Source organism: Lontra canadensis, unplaced genomic scaffold, assembly GCF_010015895.1.
Source record: "Lontra canadensis isolate GAN:19392208 unplaced genomic scaffold, GSC_riverotter_1.0 scaffold29, whole genome shotgun sequence".
Taxonomy (NCBI): Eukaryota; Metazoa; Chordata; class Mammalia; order Carnivora; family Mustelidae; genus Lontra; species Lontra canadensis.
Genome location: NW_022631023.1, coordinates 11,045,806 through 11,066,016, shown reverse-complemented (window position 1 = coordinate 11,066,016; position 20,211 = coordinate 11,045,806). Strand labels below are relative to the sequence as shown.

The 20,211-nt window shown below is 44.5% G+C and overlaps 2 protein-coding genes across 7 annotated transcripts in view; one reads left to right on the top strand and one right to left on the bottom strand.

The window, feature by feature from the left end:
- Positions 1-5,780, bottom strand: part of CRYZL1 (crystallin zeta like 1) — a 39,569-nt gene extending 33,789 nt beyond the window's left edge. Inside the window, exon 1 of one of the 2 annotated variants that reach the window (XM_032865409.1) lies at positions 5,681-5,780. In XM_032865409.1, the coding sequence (XP_032721300.1) occupies positions 5,681-5,779 (99 nt within the window). In that variant the 5' untranslated portion in view covers position 5,780. The remainder of the gene's footprint in view (positions 1-5,680) is intronic. The other variant, XM_032865407.1, reaches the window with a different exon arrangement.
- A 685-nt stretch (positions 5,781-6,465) lies between these two features.
- Positions 6,466-20,211, top strand: part of ITSN1 (intersectin 1) — a 213,539-nt gene continuing 199,793 nt past the window's right edge. For all 5 annotated transcript variants that reach the window (XM_032865391.1, XM_032865389.1, XM_032865390.1 and 2 more), the window contains exon 1: positions 6,466-6,716. The gene's annotated coding sequence lies outside the window, so the exon portion shown is untranslated. The remainder of the gene's footprint in view (positions 6,717-20,211) is intronic.

The window sequence follows — 20,211 nt, the reverse complement described above, 5'->3', positions numbered from 1 at the left end:
GACCCTGAGATCATGATCTGAGCCCAAGGCAGAGTCCCCAACCCGCTGAGCCACCCTAGGCGCCCTTAAAGCGGTTTCTAAAAAACCAATGGGAAGAAACTTTGAATGGTTTCCTTTTCGTTATAACAGCAACGTGAACTCCATTTGCTCTTCTGCTACACTTAATCTCTCAAGGAGCTCATGTATTAATAATTGTAAATAAAACCACTACAGACTATTCCTTATCTACACTTTCAGACCACAAGTGTTCTGAGAGTATCAGATCTAGCTCAAATTCAACAGACACAAAACTGGAGTCATCCTGGGGCACTTGGGTGGCTCAGGCAACCAACTCTTGATTTCAGCCCCGGTCATTATCCAGGGTCGTGGGACTGAGCCCCACATCTGGCTCTGTGCTTTGTGGAGTCTGCTTGTCCCTCTCCCTCCGCTCCTCCCCACACTCTCTCTCTTCCTCTATAAATAAATAAAATCCTTTTTTCCTTTTTTTTAGAAGATTTTTATTAAAGAGAGAGAGAGAGAATGAGCAAGGAAGAGGGACAGAGGGTGAAGCGGGCTCCCTACTGAGCTGAAAGTCTGACATGGAACTCGATCCCAGGACCCTGGGATCATGGCCTAAGCCAAAGGCAGATGCTTTATTGACTGAGTCCCAAGGTACACAATAAATAAAATACTAAAAAAAAAAAAAACACCCAAAAAACTGGAGTCACCTTTTCCCAAGACAAGATTTTTTTGGTACTAGTCTTTTTTTTTTTTTTTTTTAAGATTTTATTTATTTATTGACAGAGAGAGATCACAAGTAGGCAGAGAGGCAGGCAGAGAGAGAAGAGGAAGCAGGCTCCCTGCTGAGCAGAGAGCCTGATGTGGGACTCGATCTCAGGACCCCGAGACCATGACCTGAGCCAAAGGCAGTGGCTTAACCCACTGAGCCACCCAGGTGCCCTGGTACTAGTCTTCTGTCATCAAGGATATTTTAGAGACTATCATAATTCCTTCCTCTGTATCAAGTTATTGACCCAAGTCTCCTTTTCCTTTATGATGTCTGGGCTCACTTGTTCATGTCTGGGTTTGATGGGCGTTAGCACAAATGATGTGCTAACACTGCAATGTCTGCCCTCAGCTATGGCCACACACTGCTGAGTGGCTTCATCTCCTCCCCTCATCTAATCCGCCTATGGAAAACTTAATTCCTGGAAGCCCAAACTCTTATATGCTCACATTTCTATTAGTGCCCAATATCAACTTTGCAATATTGTGGCCATTTGTCATCAGGATTCAGTTATAACATTTTTTAAAAAAGATTTTATTTATTTGACAGAGGTCACAAGTAGGCAGAGAGCCAGGCAGAGAGAGGGGGAAGCAGGCATCCCACTGAGCAGAGGGCCTGATGCGGGGCTCGATCCCAGGACCCAGAGATCATGACCTTAGCTGAAGGCAGAGGCTTAACCCACTGAGCCACCCAAGTGCCCCTATGATATTTCTAACCCACCCTCTTATTAAGGAAATCAAGGGTATATTGTCAAGCCGAAGGCTACAGAAAAAACATGAAGTCAACACAAAATGTGGTCCCATGCGTTCATCATCACGCCAGGACTGGTGCAGAGCATTACACTAGCCGGCTGCACTGTAAGGGGGGGCAACTCTTCTGTTATAGTGAAGAGGTGACTTACAATATTAAGTTTTAACAATGTTCTTAATCTGTGAGAATTTTCATACATACCAACATATCGGATAAATATGGCAAACCACATGCTCAATTATTTGGTTTAAAAATCTGGTTAGCATAATCAAAGTAACCAGCTGGAGGTTTGGTTTAAATGTCACTATGCTGCAGGTTGTGGAGAATGGTAGTCCTAACCTCATAAGCTCCCTCTGCCTTTTCTTTTTTTTTCCTTAAAGATTTCATTTACTTATTTGAGAGAAGAGAGAGAGAGAGAAAGCATGAGCAGGGGAGAGGGAGAGGGACAAGCAGACTCCCTCCTGAGTAGGGAGCCCAATTCGGGACTCGATACCAGGACCCTGGGATCATGACCTGAGCTAAGGCAGATACTTAACCCACTGAGCCACCCAGGTGCCCCAGCTCCCTCTGCTTCTTCTTTTTTTTAAGATTGTATTTATTTATTCGACAGAGAGAGAGAGAGAGGGATCACAAGTAGGCGGGGGGGGGGGGGGGGGGGGAAACAGGCTCCCCACGGAACGGAGAACCCGACGCGGGGCTCCATCCCAGGACCCTGGGATCATGACCTGAGCTGAAGGCAGAGGCTTAACCCATTGAGTCACAGGTGCCCCAGCTCCCTCTGCTTCTTAAAGAGAGAAGCAAATGCATGGTTGTAATAATTGGAGGACATCTCTGCATTGCGCAGGCAACAGTCTCTAGGAATCAGTATACTCCAAGGACACTTTGTGTAAACAATAGTACACAGGTGTTTGTTGCATACAACTGCACTAGTTGCATAAAACTCCTGACAAGATGGCAACAGAACACGGTGATAGGGCTCACACCTGGCTAAACCCTGAAAAGCTTTTCTAGCTAATAACGTGGGTTATAAGAACTTGCTTTTGGTAGGTGAGAGAAGCGCAGAGGGAGAGGGAGAGAGTGAATCCCAAGTAGGCTTTATGTCTAACAGATCTGGACACCCAGCTTGATCTGACCATCAGAGATCATGACCTGAGCCAGCATGGAGTTGGATGTTTAACCAGCTGAGCTGCTGAGGTGCCCCAAGAACTTTCTATGTTCACATTTTAAGTATCTAACTTCAATCTTCGGAAAATTCATGAAGTTGCATGGTTCCTATCACTAGAAGTGTTTAAACAGAGGCAGAATAATCATTTACAGTAGCTTCATAAACAGGATTCAAGCATCAGCTGAAGAGGATGGGGGATAGGATGACCATATTAGAGCTATAGTCTCTTCTGATTATGGCAATGGTATGATGATTATGACCTTTTCTCCTTTATGCTACCTTAATCATGTGATACCAGGACAATGCAGGTGGTGATGAGGGAAATAAGCCACTGAGGAATCCTTTCTAAATCTCTACCATACTCTCCCTTCTCCAATTGATGTAAAAAATCTTTTTTTTTTTTTAACTAAAATGACTGTAGTTTGTAAATGCTTATTTAATTTTCCCATCCACTATAGGGCCTTTAAGAAACCATTTCTTGCTTCAGAAGCAAAAAAGGAATTTTAATTTTGATTAAATATTTACTAGTAAATCCACAATGAAAGAAAATAATTCAGAAGATGTGTATTTCCTACAATATGTAAAAAAGGAAAAATATTTTGTAAAATATCATACTTTAGCATGTGTAGATATGTATATTTTTCTCTTCTAATCATAAAACTCACCTTAGCTCAGCATAGTACCGTTTGGTGGGTCTAGAAAAACCACAATTTCGTTTTTGAAACATTCAATGTAAAGTTCAGAGAAGCAAGCAGTACTTTTAAGAAGAATTAAAAAAAAAGATGCAACCACAAACAAAATAAAAAAAACCCTATGACTGCACAGTGAAATATTTTAAGAATTTCTAAGCTTTCTCATTCCTCTTTCTTCAGGGAGGTACACAAATGAATCAAGACACAGTACTGGCCCAGATATAGTACTGGGGAAGTAATTTTTTTATTATTTATAATACAGCATGGAGGGGCACCTGGGTGATTCAATCAAGTAAGCCTCCAACTCTTGGTTTCAGCTCATTCCATGATCTTGGGGTTGTAAGATCGAGCCCTGAGTCCGGCTTTGAGCTCAGTGCAGTCTGCTTGTCCCTCTCCCTCTGCTTCTCCCTACGTGCTTGCTCTCTCTCTCAAATAAATTAAAAAAAAAATTTTTTTTAAAGAAAAATTTATAATACAGCATGGAGATGGCTCAGTTGGTAGAGCATGCAATTTTTTGGTGAAGACTTTATTTATTTTGGAATTAGACAGAGAGCACAAGCAGTGGGGAGAGGCACAAGCAGACTCTGTGCTGAGCGCAAAGCCCAACGCGGTGCTCCATCCCACCACTCCAAGACCACAACCCAAGCCAAAATGAGGAGTCAGACACTCAACCAACTGAGCTCCCCAGGTGCCCCTACGCATGCAACTCTTGATCTCGCCCTATGTAGAGCTGAAGCTTACTTAAAAATATATACAGCATGAAATATTTATAATACTACCAAAATATGTCACTCCAACTGATAGGCAAATTGACCTTGTATGAAGAAACCTGCTGTTTCACCTCTCAACATTTCATCTGCCATAAACTGGAGCAGAGGCATCAATGAAGTGAAAATTATTGATTAAAAAATAACAATCATACACTGCAGTGGTTGACAGGATTTAGAAGTTAAAACTGACCCAAGTCTGAATCCTGGCTGTCCTACTCACTGGCTGTATGGCTTTAGGCTACTCAATTTTAACCTTCTAGGCCTTCGATTCCGTATCTCCAAAATATAATAGTTACCTCCAAGGGTTGTAAAGATGAAACACAAGCAAAGCACTCGGTACAACACCCGGCACAAAATCACCGTTCAGTAAGTGTTGGTTGGCTATTTTTGCTATTATTTCTGCAAACTGGGCAGAGAACCTCTCTAAAGTAGTGCCCAGGCCCATCTCACAGAGCAGCAAAGGGTTTGGTCACATGCAACCAACCCTCTGAGCTTTTGCACCTTTTAGTTTCTGCACGGGGCACCTCTATCATCTGGACCTGAGCCGTCCAAAAACAAGGGCCACTAGTCCACAGGTGGCTAAGGAACCTGTGAACTCTGTCTAGTTAGAACTGAGGCCTTTTGTCAAGGTAAAACACACATTCGATTTCGAAGACGCTATGAAAAAAAAAAAAAAAAGTAATTGGGGCGCCTGGCTGGCTCATGCGGTCTAGAGCAGGCTGCTCTTGATCTCGGGGTTGTGTGTTCAAGCTCCTTGTTGGACGTAAAGCTTACTTAAAAAAAAAAATCAATAAATACAAGAATTTATAATATTTCAATTTTATGGTATCTGATTATGGGTTGAAATGATAAATTTTGGATGTATTGGCTTAAACGAAAGTGCCTCGCATTACACCTGCATTGAGCAGAGCTGATGCAGAGAGAACACCCGGTTACTCAGAACCGGGACTAGCCGCTCCCGGGAGCTGGTGAGAAATGCAGAGTCTCGGGCCCCGCCCAGACCTACCAATTCAGCAACTGCACTTCAACATGATTCTGAGCCGTACCTCCGGAATTTTTCGCTGTTTCTCTTAAGTGGGCAAACCCGACCGTATAATCACGTAAACGGGAATACCCTTGCTTTGTGTATGGTTCACCGATAAAGGAAAGCGAAGGAGGAAAAAGCGGTTGTCAGAGAAGGAGTACGAGAAAAAGAAAAAGAAACTCAAATTCTAGGAACAAAAAGAAAGCTGGGGGTTGGGGGGGAGGAATCCAACCTGGGAGTTCAGTGGAAGGGAACTTCGATTTTTGCTTCTATAAATGCAGAGGGAGATGCAAACTGAGAGAAAACCTACCATCCAAACCTGCAAGGATCAGGAAATAGTCAAGTCTTTCCCGCCCCTCAGCGGCCTCAGCTAAGCTAGGCCTGGGCCCGACGCGGTCTGGCGTTGGTGTGCAACGCCAACCACCATGCATCCCAGGGCTGCACGGTTCCGCGAGGCGTCCAAAGCCGAAAGCCCCGCTTCCCAAGACACAGAACCCGGGTCCGGGGGCTCACCTGACTCTGAGCTGCCCCAACGGCCTGCGTCTTCGCCACCGCCACCTTGGAGTCCTTTTGCAGAGGGCCCGCCCCCGCTTGCCCAGGCGCTGCTCCCATTGGTCAGGTGGCTCGTCACTCCTGGACCGAGGCTGGGGAGAACGCCATAGCAACCGAACTCGGAACTACATCTCCCGGAATGCTCCGCCAGGTGGAGAAGGGTGGAGCCCGGGGCTACCAGTAAATGGGCGAAATTGTAGTCTCTCGGAGAGATTCCGTTTTATGTAAATTTCTGTTAAAGACCACACCCTTCCTTATTCCAACCGTTTGCCCGACCACCTAATCTGGACTGTGACCGCCTCCTTTTCCCTCTACGTTGTTCTCTCCTTTAAGACCTTTTGTGACTAATTTAGTTGAGTGCCTCCTAACCAGTGCCTCACACGACAACGGGCAGATGGACCAAAATCGTGAAACAAAATCTCCATAAACCCCGTCAGGGAAATCCCAGACCAGAAGCTTTTGGTGACGCCTTCTGGGAAGGGGGCGGGGAGACAAGGCCGTCCTCCCGCCCACACCCTTTGCGCTTGCTGATTGGTTCCTTCGGCTGTCACTCCGTCCTCTTCCATCTTTTTTTAATTGCCCCCTCCCTCTCTCCTGCGGTGGGCGGGTGTAGCGGTAGGGGGCGGTGAGGAGGTGCGGGCCTCTTCTCCCGATTGGCCGACTGTTCGTTCCCACCCATCTGTGGGCGGAGATGGAGGGGTGGAGGAGGGCGGGAGAGGCTGCGCAGGGAGATGAGGAGATAGGTGGGAGCGAGGGAGCGAGGGAGGGAGCGAAGGAGGTAGAGAAGAGCGGAGGAGAGGGGAGGGAGCGCAGCTTGGTTGCTCCGTAGTACGGCGGCTCGCGAGGGAGAATCCCGAGCGGGCTCCGGGACGCACGGGCCGGCGGGCAGGCGGGCGGGGATGGTGTGCGGGGCTGCGGCTCCTGCGTCCCTCCCCGCGGCGAGTGAGCTGCACTGATTTGTCCCTGGGGCTGCAGCGCGGACCCGCCTGGAGATGAGGTGAGGAGCGGGCTGGACGGCGACGGCCTGGACGGGGAAGCGGCGGGGGCGGGGGTCGGCGCGGGGGTCGGCGCGATGGCCGCCCGGGGCGCCCGTCCCTCGGGCTGGCGCGAGTCCCGCGGGCCGCCCTTCAGCCTTTGCCGCGCGCCCCGGAGGCGCGGCACCGGCGGTCCCTGCGCCTCGTCCTTCCCCATCCTCCCGGGGGTGGCGGCGGGGCGGCCGGCTGGCCGGCGCTGGGAGGCCGGGGCGCCGGGACGCCGCGGCGGGCCGAGGGGGTGGCGGCCGTGGACGGGCTTCGGGCTGAATGGGCGTCCGCAGCCCCGGCCGGCCGAGCGGGGTCGCCTCCCTCCCCAGGGGGCGTGGGGGCGGTCGGCCCTTCCAGGGCTGACCTCCCTGCCCTCGGCCGCCTGAGCGTGGCGGGCTGGCCAAGCCTCGCCTCCCCGCCAGCCTCTCGGGGACCCGGAGCTCGCGGGGAGCGGCATCGCGCCGCCGCCTCTCCCTCGGGCCTCGAGTCCCCGGCTCATCTCTTTCTCTCTGTCGCGTGCCTGCAAAATCGCTGTCAGTGAAGGGCAGTCAATGCCGCTCGGCCCTGAGTCGTCCGGCCGGGGCGGACTCTGATGGCATTTAGCAGAAAGCGGCTCTCCTTTCGGTGGGAGCGCGTCCCCGGGGTCCGCCGCGGCTCGTTCCCTTTACGCACCGACGCGGTCTTGCGGTGTGGACCCAGGGCACAATTGCGGGCTCTGCTTGCTTGACGAGGAAATGCAATAATCAGAATCCCCAGGAAAAGGAAACCGACGAGGAATGGGTCGCACCTTCCTTTACTTCTGTTGGCCGTGGGATCAGAAAACAACTTCGCAGATAACATTTCCTGTGGGCATCTTTTGTTGGGATTCAGACTAAAGAAGGCTTTGCTTTTGAAGAAATAAATTAGCGTCTTTTTCTGTTGAGTGGGAGGCTCTGGAGATTTTTGGTAGCCTCTTAATATGAAAGTTTCCTTTAGAACTTTGCCATCATCACTGCTATTCTGAAGGCAGCACCAGCCTGGAATTTTAAATATATGCGCACTCCGGACAGATGCGTTTCTTTGTGCTTATCTCCTGGCATCCTACTCTTGCTGTTTCTGTGCTCAAACGTACAAATAATAAAAGCAAGTACAGTAAAAAGAACAGATTAAAAAAGAATACCATACAAACAGATGCATCTGGAACAGCCTCCATTCCGTTAACGAAAGGCAGTGTTACTAATCCCTTTGAACGGATGATCAGAGGTCTCATGGATTAGGTAGTGGACAGGATCTGAGATTAGGAACTAGAGCCAGGACCCAGCAGGCCAGATGACTTGTGAAGTGCTACTCTTAACCTCTAAAATGGGAGGAATGTATTTGTCTGGGTACCTTTATTTTTAGATGATTTAAGGTGCAGAAACTTAAAACCCTCCCCCAAGGTTAGGATTTCTCTCTCTCTCAGAACAAAATGCTGTGTTTTTCTTTAAAATTATTTTTCTAGTTTACGTGACACAGTTATGTTGTACTGATGGGTGTTTGCTTATTATAACTAAAAATGCACATATTTATAATATGGAAGGGAATTTTTTTTTCAGTAGGAGGTTGGTAAAGAACCCAGGATCTTTTAAGTAATCTAAATTGCAAACGAGGGACACATTAAAACTATTTAAAACTAACTGAAGTAGTTCCACTAAGGAACATTTCTGATAGTTTTTTTTTTTTTTTAATGGCATTTCTTTATCTAAGAATGTATCTGTTGAAATTGCTGAGGCCCCGTGGCACCTTCACAATACTCTATTATTATTATTCTGCCTGAGTAGGAGAGGAAATGAACAAATTTTTGATGTACTTTGGAACCCTGTGGATTGTTCAGATACTAAGCATTGTGAAATAGGGCATAAAATGAGTGGTAGCAAGTTAGTTCCGTGAAATGTTTGTCCCTCTTAGCATTTTTTTTTTTTTTTGCAGTTGACTAGAAATTTATTTTTTCTTAATGTTTATTTCTTCTGTTGGTAGGACTTAAGTTCATCTTTTCATCAAATGCCTAGATGGAAGCAAATTCAAATCTCCCATAAGACATTAAGGAGGAGGTGCTAGTAAATGACTCCATTCTTACTCATCTTTTTAATTTGCTGGATTTGTGAATTATACAGAACTAATTACATGAGGGTTGGGTTTATGTTACTCAGTTCAAATTCCACTGCTGTAGAGCTATTCTCTTCTGAATGATCATTTTCTTTTGAAGGGCTCCACTTACTGGTAGGTTTCTCAAAGTCTGGACCTCAGATCACTTAGATCAGCATGAAGTGAAGTTCTTGTTAAAAATAGAGGTTTTTTTTTGTCACCTAACCTCAGAATCAGACTCCTGGAGGTGGGGCCCTGGAATAGGTTTTGTTTTTTGTTTTTTGTTTTTTAAGATTTGATTTAATTTTGAGAGAGAGAGAGCATGAGATGGGTGGGAAAAGGTCAGAGGGAGAAGCAGACTCCTTGCAGAGCTGGGAGCCCGATGCCAGACTCAATCCCAGGACTCCCAGACCAGGACCTCAGCCAAAAGCAGTTGCTTAACCAACTGAGCCACCCAGGCACCCTGGAATCGGTTTTTTTAAACAACTTCTCCAGGTTCTCCTGGGATAGTAAAGTTGGCGAACAGTTGATGCTCTGTTTCCCTCTTGCTAAGCATCTCCTAAGATCATCTCCTGAAGTGGATGGCAGATATTTTAAATAACAGACTAAGTTTTATACCTTAGGCTGCTAATAAAAAACGGACTACAACCTTCAGGTACATAATGCACTTACAATAAAGGTTTCAGAAGAGTAGGGATTTTGAGTCATCATTCTATCTCCAGTGCTAGAATAATGCCTGGAGGAACTCCATTAAATATTTATGAGTGAATAACATGGCAGTGAGGCCACATTTTAAAACCTTTTCTTGTAAAATTAATCTTATTACTTAGTCAGTGATTTTATAAATTAGGAGCTGCATGCACTATGCCCAGTCATTTCTGTAAGTTTGGTTGGCTCTGAAAAGAGAGAACCTTTCCCAAGCATAGATTGCTCAAGGCGATTAAGCTGGAGAGAAGGCTCCTATCAAAATACTGCTTAGAGACTCAAAATGTAAATTTAAGTCACAGTGTAGTGGTAAATTACTGTGTTACCGCTATTTTCAAAATACCATTTTTTAAGCTATGGTAAACCCAAATAATGCTGTAAAAATTGGTTTACAAAAAAATGCAGAAAATTGTCATGTTTTCCAGTTTCATTTTTCCTCCTAATAAAATACGGCCTTCATTCCTTTCTTTCAGACTCCAGTGTAGGGCCCCATAAATAATAGTTTCTGTTACATAGTTGAGGGTGCTGAACAGTTAGGAGTAAAATTTCTAGAGGATACTGGGTTTGACCCCATAGTCTGTGACTTTTATCTACTCTAACATTTCAGGGTCTCAGTCTTTTCAGCAGAATGGGAATAATAGTAAGTAGGTTAAGTTTAAATACTTCAGAGTGCTTACATAAGTTCTTGAGATATGTTCATTTAATAAGTGGTAATTGGGATGACGATAAGGAATTGAGTTATATAAAAATATATAAAATTACAAAACTAACCCATTTAATTCTTGTACTGCTGCACTTGATGGTAGAAGTCCATCATTTGAAGTCTTTTGCTAATGTCTTGATACTTAATATGTCTAACTTTTAATTGGATAACTATTGAAAGTATCTAATAGCCAGGACACAGGGATGCATGGGTGGCTCAGTCCATTGAGTGTCTGCCTTTGGCTCAGGTCATGATCCCAGGGTCTTGGTCCCTGGGGAGCCTGCTTCTCCCTCTGCCTGCCACTTCCCCTGCTTGTGCGCTTTCTCTCTGACAAATGAATAAATAAAATCTTAAAAAAAAAAAAAAAAGGAAACAAACTTAAGGGTTGCTGGAGTGGAGTGGAGTGGGAGGGATTGGCGTGGTCGGGTGATGGACATCGAGGAGGGTATATGCTATGGTGAGTGCTGTGAATTGTGTAAGACTGATGATTCACAGACCTGTACCTCTGAAACAATACATTATATGTTAATAAAATATTAAAAGTATCTAATAGACCATCAAGTATTATGTAAATGAGTTTTTTCCTAAATAAAAATAAATCTTGTCATTACTTTTAGCTTCATTATGTATTTCAGAACCAAACTATTTATCAGTTCATATCCGTTGTATTTTAAAGAATTGCATTTTGGGGCTCCTGGGTGGCTCAGTCAGTTAAGTGTCTGCCTTGGCTCAGGTCATGATCTCAGGGTCCTGGGATCCAGTCACATCTTGGGTTCCCTGCCCAGTGGGGAGCCTGCTTCTCCCTCTCCTCCCTTCTTGTGTTCTCTCTCACTATCTCTGTCTCTCTCTCAAATAAATATTAAAAAAATAAAGAATTGCATCTTCATGGTAGAAAAGTTGGGATACAGAAAAGTAAAAACTATAAAATTCTCATAAATCCACTACTTCAGTACATACCTGTCCAAACCTCTTTTTTTTTTTTTTTCTGTGCATGTGGCTTTTTATATACAATTTTTGGTAACAAGTATGAGCTCTGCTATATATGATCATTTTGTAACTTTTTGGTTTTGGCCTCACATGTTACAATGAATCCATATCTATATTGTCAGTTACAATAGTTTTAATAAATGAATAAGATTCCATTTTATATGTGTGTGATAATTTAAACATTAATTTTTGTCAGACATTAGTTTGTTTCCTTTTCCCCCTCACTGTTATACCTCTGCAGTGACTGTTTTCCTATATATACCTCCGTGTATGCTTGTGAAATGCTTTTTCTGTAGGATAAGTTTCTAGAAGTGGATTTGCAGGATCAAGGTACAGTACATGCTACGTTTGAGATTTGTGATACATAGTGCCATTTAGAAAGGTTGTAGCAGTTCACATCCCTACCGTCCTGGTTGAGGGTTCTGTTTTCTTCTTTTTTTGGAATGACTTAACCAGTGACAAACTAGTGAATTACTATTATTCTTTTTTTTTTTTTTTAAGATTTTATTTATTTATTTGACAGACAGAGATCACAAGTAGACAGAGAGGCAGGCAGAGAGAGAGAGGGAAGCAGGCTCCCTGATGACCAGAGAGCCCGATGCGGGACTCGATCCTAGGACCCTGAGATCACGACCTGAGCCGAAGGCAGCGGCTTAACCCACTGAGCCACCCAGGCGCCGGAATTACTATTATTCTTAAGAAGAAGAAAGGAATGTGAATGTGACGCGTTCAGGAATGTGATCTGGAAACTCAGGAAATGTGTACACCAGTAATAGTGATACCTAACATTTAGCAAGTCCTTTTACATCATTTGATTTTTTTTTTTTTTTGATTTATTTGACAGTGAGAGAGGGAACGCAAGCATGGGGAGTGGGAGAGGGAGAAGCAGGCTTCCCGGGAGCCTGATGCTGGCTTGATCCCAGGATTCTGGGATCATGACCTGAGCCAAAGGCAGACGCTTAACCGACTGAGCTACGCAGGCGCCCCGAATTGTCCTTTTTTAGATGAATATGCCTTGGAAACTGAGGTACCAGCCGTGAAGGAACTTTAAGAGCCAGCAAGTGGCCACCCTATATAACTTCAGAGGCCAAACTTTCAGCCACAACACTGGACCGCCCATTCCCTGGACACCATTTATAGGCATTAGGGTATTTTTACGTTTCTGATTTCAGTTTTGGCATAACCTAGAGGTTCCCTGATGTATGTTAATTTATAGATTTGAGTTCCTCTCATTGAGAAGTGAGTTGTGTAAGTTAGCTCACAAATAAGCCTTGTCTACTGTCTAACATTCCTCTCTCAAAGCAGATCGTTAGCCTTTCCAGTGAGGTGGTTTTCCTACAGTGTCCCCGATGAAAAGCAGGGTTGGAGTCCCAGAGAAGACGAGTGGAATTTGAAAAGACGGTTCACTTGTAATGTGTAATGCGTGGCCTTGCCTTGGAAAGGACTACATGTGGATGTATGATCAGGGAGACAGCTGGGAGTCTGTTCAAACATTCCCACACTGGCCAGTTTTGAGATTTGAAGCAGCTTGTGGAAGTTTCCTGCAGGAATATGAAGGCCTCACTGGAGAGAGATGTCACAGATCCATTGGGAGATTGTTTAAAGAAAAAAAAACTTCTATTAATAAATGTGATGGTAGAATATCATTAACATTTTGTTGCCCTCTAACAAGGTGAGTTTAAAACAGGTTAATCTATTTGAATTCATCGGTGCTCTTTTGACCTGTTTCTAGTAGAATGAATAATCGGCCGCTTATCTTACGAGCTTAGAGCCCAGAGAGAGCATTGGTGAAATTGTTTGGGCTTAAGCTCTCTGGCCTGAGTTTGCTTATGCTGAGGTCGGACTACACAGCTCAGTTTGAAGCCGGTGGCTAAAACCCATTCTCACTGTTGGAATAGTTTGGGGCTCCACCAAGGTTGTGGGGGAGTGGTACTCAGTATCTTTCATTCTTGGTTGAGTGGTAGAGACAGGAGTTGAACTGAGGGGTGTGATGGAGAATTTTGGATTCAGCTGAACAGGACTGTGCAAATAACAAGGTCGTAGCGGTTGGTCAGTAGTAGTTGTTGTTTAACCTTGATGGTTAAAATTAAAGTCCTCTCCTTAATGCAAGAGAGCAGTGCTTTTGATCCTCTTGCTTTACTGGGCATTTTGCCTTGTTTCTCTGTCTTTGATGGTCTTTCTCATCCTTTCGTCTTGCCTGTAAGTCCGCCTGGTGACTGGTGGCATGGATTTGCGAGCCACGGACACAGCTCGTGGAAATGAATGCCACCAAGTGGCTTTGGGTGCCATGCTTCAACCAATCTAGTTAAGGACTCCGATTCTTTAACGATTTTATTTATTTGAGAGGGGCGGGGGAGGGCAGAGGGAGAGGAAGAGAGAATCCCAAGAACACTCCGAGATGAGCGGGGAGCCCCGCATGGGTCTCCATCTCAGGAACCCTGAGACCATGTCCTGAGCTGAAACCAGAAATGGGATGCTCAGTTGAGCCGCCCAGGTGCCCCAAGGAGGACACTGCTTCTTAGGATAAAAGCATTGGAATCAAGTTGCTGTGGGATCCACTTGTCTTGTCTTAGTGTGAGTGTGTGTGTGTAGGGCTAATTACTTTTCTCTGAGGCAGATTTCCTGAGCAGTTACATTGTTCTAACAAGGGCAGTGTTTTGTATTATAAGCCATTGTATAAACACACACACACCATTCCTGTACGTTATCTCTAATGAGAGTCTGTTCATTTGGGATTCAAGGTTTTATAAAAATCCATTTCTGCTGCAAACTTAAGATAATAGATTTTGAAAACAAGTTATCTTTCAGCGTCTGGAATTATTTAAATTCAACTGCTCCATTCTGGCAGAATTGAAATATTACCTTTTGGTCGCTGACCTAAAAGCTAGTAGATAGAGCTTTATAGCTAGTATGAGAGAAAGCTTGAAAAATTGACAAATCAGTGCCATTCCTGGTATGTACCGGGTTCCACTGAGTAAAGGTCCCCCTCTTCTGTTTCTCATCTCTCCTTTGCTTGCAATAAATAATTACTATTAAACAAAGTCAGTAAATGATAATAAAATTATTATGGGTAGTATTGCTTATTTCCAGATATCTTCAACACAGTCATTATGATTGCTTTAAAATTCTTTAAGGGGCCCCTGGGTGACTCAGTCATTAAGCGCCTCCCTTCAGCTCAGGTTATGATCCCAGAGTCCCGGGATCGAGTCCCGCATCAGGCTCCCTGTTCAGGGAGAACCCTGCTTCTCTGTTTCCCACTCCCCCCGCTTGTGTTTCCTCTCTCACTCTCAAATAAATAAATAAAAATAAAAATAAAAAAATAAATGAAATATCCCTGTTTAAAAAAAAAAATTCTTTAAACGATTACGGAAATTGAGGAGGCAGTGAAGGTGGTAGAGAGGTTACTAGAAGGTAAGCTTCAGGAGGGCAGGGAGTTTGGCCGTGTTGCTCACTGCTTTATCCCCAGGACCTAAAGCAGCACCTGGCGCAGGGCGGGCACTGAGCGGTTGCTTGTTGGCCTGTTGAGTAAATTGGTATTTGAGGACGTGATTGTCACCTACTTCGGTGAGCACTGGAAAGACAGGTGAGGAATAAAGGAGACGGGCCGGTTGGAATTTTCTTTAGTCAGTAGAAGTAGGAATCTAAGGTAACTTTTAAGCAGGGGAGTCCCGTGATTTGCTTTTGTTTAAAAAGATCACTCTGGATATCATGGGAGTGGGAGAACCTTGTAGGAGAGCAAGAGAGAAATGTTGAATTGCCTCTACTTTCTGTCATCTGCAGACATTGGCATTTCTACCTAGCCTAGTAGTTTTTCTTTAGCATGAAGATACTCTGTGAGGTTTCAGAGATGGGGTGAGATGTATGGTGACTGGTAGAAGCTTTTTGGAGTTCTCGTAAAACTGCTGTTGATAGTGGTCAAACCAAATCAAACAATGTAAAACAAAGATCAGCAATTATTTAATTTTTTAAGCATTAAGTTAATTGATTAACAGATTTCTGATAAAGATTGTCTGTTTATGTTTCTTGGTGAAAGAAACTTTGAATATAGGGGTATGAATCCTTAAAATGGGTGTTTTATGACCTGAGTATCTATAGAAGCTGTTCACTTTGAGGAAGATGTAATTTGTAAAACACTGCTATTGTCTGTCCAAGCTGGTCTTTTAATTAGTATCAAAGGGAGGGAAATACTGCCGTCATTGGAACCTTACATTATTTCCTTAGTTCAATTACTTTTAAACCACAGTCATTATCTGTTATCTTTAGTTGTTTCGGTTTCATTCATTAGATGAAGTGAAATTGCAGTTGTGATTTGGTAATTTAAAAAATAACATTTTTTTTCCTCACTCCAAAAGCAATAAGCACATATATGTGTTTATTGAAGGGAACTTTTGAAAATATAGATAAGGGAAGAAGAAAGTGGACCTAGAATTTCACCATCCAGCGATAATGACTGTTCATACACTGGGAAGGGTCAGCCTGCTCAAATTTCTCAGCAGGTTGGGTATGAGCTTCTCTGTCTGGGAGACATGAGGATATGCTAGGGACCTGGGCACTGAAGATGGTCCATGGATAGGGCCTACTCGTTTGTGCCCCTGGGAGGATGCCTGTTGGTGTTACTGTACCTTCTAGTTCTTCAAGAGAAGCTGGAAATCTAGAAATACGGATTTAATATGAAATAGCCTTTTTTTTTTTTTTTTAAAGATCTTATTTAACAGAGAGAGATCAGAAGCAGGCAGAGCAGCAGGCAGAGAGAGAAGGGGAAGCAGGCTCCCCGCTGAGCAGAGAGCGCGATGTGGGACTCAATTCCAGGACCCTGGGATCATGACCTGAGCCGAAGGCAAAGGCTTAACCCACTGAGCCACCCAGGTGCCCCTGAAATCTCCCAATTTTTATGTGGGCCACGATTTTTATAAACACACTGGGTTTCAAACAGAGCATACCCAAGGGCTGAATTCAGTCTTCGTTGGCTTGCCAGTTTATGTGATCTCAGTACATACAGTTGTATAGCCTGTGTTTTTCACTTAATATATTGGAATACATTCCAAGCCTCAGTAGCCCACCGCTGCCCTCCAGGGTGTTCCCCTGGCGGTGTGTGCCTATTTTGTGTTCCCTTACCACGACTGGTAAAACCATTTAAGAAAAACGTTCGTTTTATTTACTTTCACTTGAAATTTTTTTTAAGATTTTATTTATTATTTGACAGAGAGAGACACAGTGAGAGACGGAACACAAGCAGGGGGAGGGGGAGAGGGAGAAGCAGGCTTCCCACTGAGCAGGGAGCCCAATGTGGGGCTCAATCCCAGGACCCTGGGATCATGACCTGAGCAGAAGGCTGATGCTTAATGACTGAGCCTCCCAGATGCCCCTTAACTTGAATTTTTTTGCTACTACCAATGAGTTTGAACATTTATTGAATGCACCTTGACCTTATACAAATTTCCTTGGTAACCAGCCACCTTGCTAGAAGTCTTAGTTCCTGGAGTCTTCTGGTCATTTATTCAGTGCTTCTCAAGCTTTTAAAAATATCCTATACAATTAGTAGCACATTAGTCCTGGTAATTAGCACAGGCATCATCCCCCAGACTTGAGGGCAGCAGTGCCTTGAGCACACCTGTGACCCATTTGAAAGTACAGTAGTTGGGAAGTTCTGAGTTTGGTCATTATTTTTCCATGTAATAACCACCTTGAAAATTAAAGATTGCCGAAAACACAGAAGTACACAATTTAATTCTGGTAATCGTGATTTTATTGGAAAGGTCATTTTGCAGATGTGGACTCCACTTTTACCTCTTTTTTTTTTTAAACTTTTACCTCTTTTAAACCAGTTCAGATCTCGAGGTGGGGGAAAATGGGAAGGAAGAGATTTGGAATGTACTTCCAAATGTCCTAGAATTTCATGGTGTTATTTCCCTTCACATACATGTAACAATGTGGCCTCATGCAAAAAAAAAAAAATGATATTAGAGATATTCACAGTGTACATACAGTATCAAGTGTGCCCATGTAGGGGATGCATTAGAAGTCCGTTCAGGTGTGTTCTGGTCAAGCCACCGAAACAATACTCAGCTTTAATATCTAAATACCAAGAAATGGAGTCACAGCTTAATTTACCTGGGACTAGGCTTCCTCTCTTAGATTAGCTTTCTGCCTTATGGTGATGTCTAAAAAACTCAATGTTTAGTTTACCTAGTCCATTATCCTAAGGAGTTGGGTGGGGAGGGAAAACAAAAAAGTGAATGGAAGAGAAGGAAAGGAGAATAGTAGAAGGAAGACAAAATTCAGTGCTACGGTAGCCCTTTATAACTATATGTGTCTAAACTTCTTTATTTGCAGACTGTCTTAAGAAAAAAAGGAGAATGTGTTGACTCACATACCTGTCAAGTCCAGGGGTTCCGATTGGCCTGGCTTGATCACGTGCCTGAACCCGTCCTCTCCGCGGGGGAGGGCAGCGCTCTCATTGGTTGTCCTGGGCCTTTTTGTACAAGTTGGTGAGATTGGTACCTAACATGGAATTAACAGGAGGGAAAATGGCATCAGTTGGGAGAAGAGCGTGCTGAGCAAGCAAACACATGCCCAACACACTCATCATGAACGGTGAGCACATGGAAGGGGGCTGCTGGTGACCCCTTCTCTTCTTTTAAATGATAGCCTTTAAGGGGCGCCTGGGTGGCTCACTCACTAAGCGACTGACTTCGGGTCGGGCCATGATCCCAGGGTCCTGGGATGAACCCCGCATCGGGGTCCCTGCTCAGTGGGAGCCTGCTTCTCCCTCTCCCTCTGTCTGCTTGTGTTCCCTCTCTCGCTGTGTCTCTCTCTGTCAAATAAATAAAATTAAAAAAAAAAAAAAAGATAGCCTTTAATAAAAGCCCTTAATAAAATGATACAAAGTCATCAAAACAACCAAAAGTATATATGAGCATTCTTTTCAATAAAGTTTGCTACTTGAATTTAAATGGTCAATATATTGCCTACAGAATTTGTGTCGTTTCTCATTCATTTTAGAACGAAATATATTTTACTATTTTGTGATGTCTCTGAACAGAATGAAGTTTGGGAGACTCATCTGGAATCTGGTTAGATCACATTAAATCTGGAACTGTGGCCATGATTGTCACGGTTCGGCTGCTTCTATAATTGCAGATTTTCTCAGTGCCTAAGGTGTGTTGGTTAGCACTGCCTTGGCTCGTGCTTGGAGGCTTTTTAAACTTGTGCTCATCTGGAACTGCTGGAAAAACATGTATCTACTGTGGAAAAGTTGGAGCTGGAAAAGGATATCCTTTATTCAGTCATCTGCTTTTTTTTTTTTTTTTTAATTAGACTCCAGGAAAGATAGCAACTTGACCTTTTTCAGAAAGAGATGGGCCTGTTTTTGAGATTTGTTGCTGTTGTAGTAAGAGTCTGATTACAGTAGATGGCAAGAGCTTATGATATCTTGAAAAATATGTTGCATGTATTTTTAAGATTCTGTGTTCTAATTCATTTCACACGCTCCGATGACAACAGTTCCATCCAGAAACTAGTTCCTGGTCCTTTTTCCCTTTCTCTCAAGTTGTTCATTTCCTCCTGGTTTCATTTCCTTCTCTGTGCACCTGGGAACTCTGAGCGTGTCCCGTCAGCGATTCCCTTGTCCTGTTGTCCTTCTGTCCTTTCTAGCCTGCGGATCCCCATCGATAGACCATCCCAGCTGTCTGCGCCCTATTTCCTGTGTTTGTGCTGCCTACAGTTGGCTGCAGAGAAGCTTGCAAACTTGTGGACTTCTTCCCCACTTAGCCGTGACCTGCTAAGGAGCCTTTCTCAGCTTTCTCTCCCTTCCTCCCCAAATTCGCCTCAGGCTTCCCCCGAGGCATCTGAACCTTCACTTTCCAGAGTAAATCTGCCTCCTGTTTGGGCCTGCTGCCCACTTCCCAAGTGGCGCTTGTAAATCCGTCTGACTCACACTTACTCTTTGCTTCTTGCGATAAGAGGGAGAAGGAAGAGGTGGGTGTCTCCTTCCCTTCCCCGGGTTCTAGGTGCTGTTCTTTTCTGTTTCCTCTGAGTCTTTGTGCCATTCTCAAGCACATGTTCCCTTCCTAGCTACGTCCTGCTTGACTGCTGGGTGCCCGGTGCTGAGGTAGGAGCAAGGAGGACAGTAGTGACAGCTTCCCTGCCCTCCATCCATACCCAAAACCCAAACCAAAAAAAAAACCGTCCTGCGTAAATAAATGATTTCCAGCTGTTGTAAGGGCTATAAAAAAAGCGTTCAGGAGGACCTCATCCAGTCCAAAGTCCAGAGAAGATGTGACGTGTACTTGGGGTCTGGGTTAGGGACAGATATTAATCAGGGGAGGGGAAAAAAGTTGTTTCCCAGGCAAAGGAACCAGCATGGGAGCAGGGCCCACGCCATGAAGGAGCAATGTGGCCGCCAGGAGGAAAGTGGAGAAGGTGAGGCCAGGCTGGGCAGGCCTGAAGGGCGTGTACAACAGGGTTTGGTGTCAGTCCAAGACCTTGCATCAGAATTAACCTTGTTCTCTGCCTCCTCTGCGCCATCCTTCACGTGGGGCTCAGGGTCTTCTCCTTGATGCTGTAGTCCAGCTACCTGTTGGCATCTCGTGCTGTCCTCCGACAGCCGTGTTTCATGGAAGAGTAGTTTTACGTTGGGTGTCTTGTCTTCGTTCCCTTTACTCATCGTAGTGGGCTTCTGCCTCTGCCCCGCCATTGCTGAATCCTATGCCCAAGTCTCTGTCATTCATTTCTTGACTGTACTCTGACTTTTGACACACCTCTTCCTCTTTTTTCTTTTTAAAGTTTTACTTATTTACATAACCTCCACACCCAACATGGGGCTCGAACTCACAACCCCAAGATCAGGAGTCACATGCTCTCCTGACAGAGCCCGCTGAGTGCCCCCCGACACATTTCTTCTTTAGAAACTCTATTCTACTTTGGTTTTCCCTGCCTTATGCTCTGTGTATTTTTCTCTATCTTTTATCTAG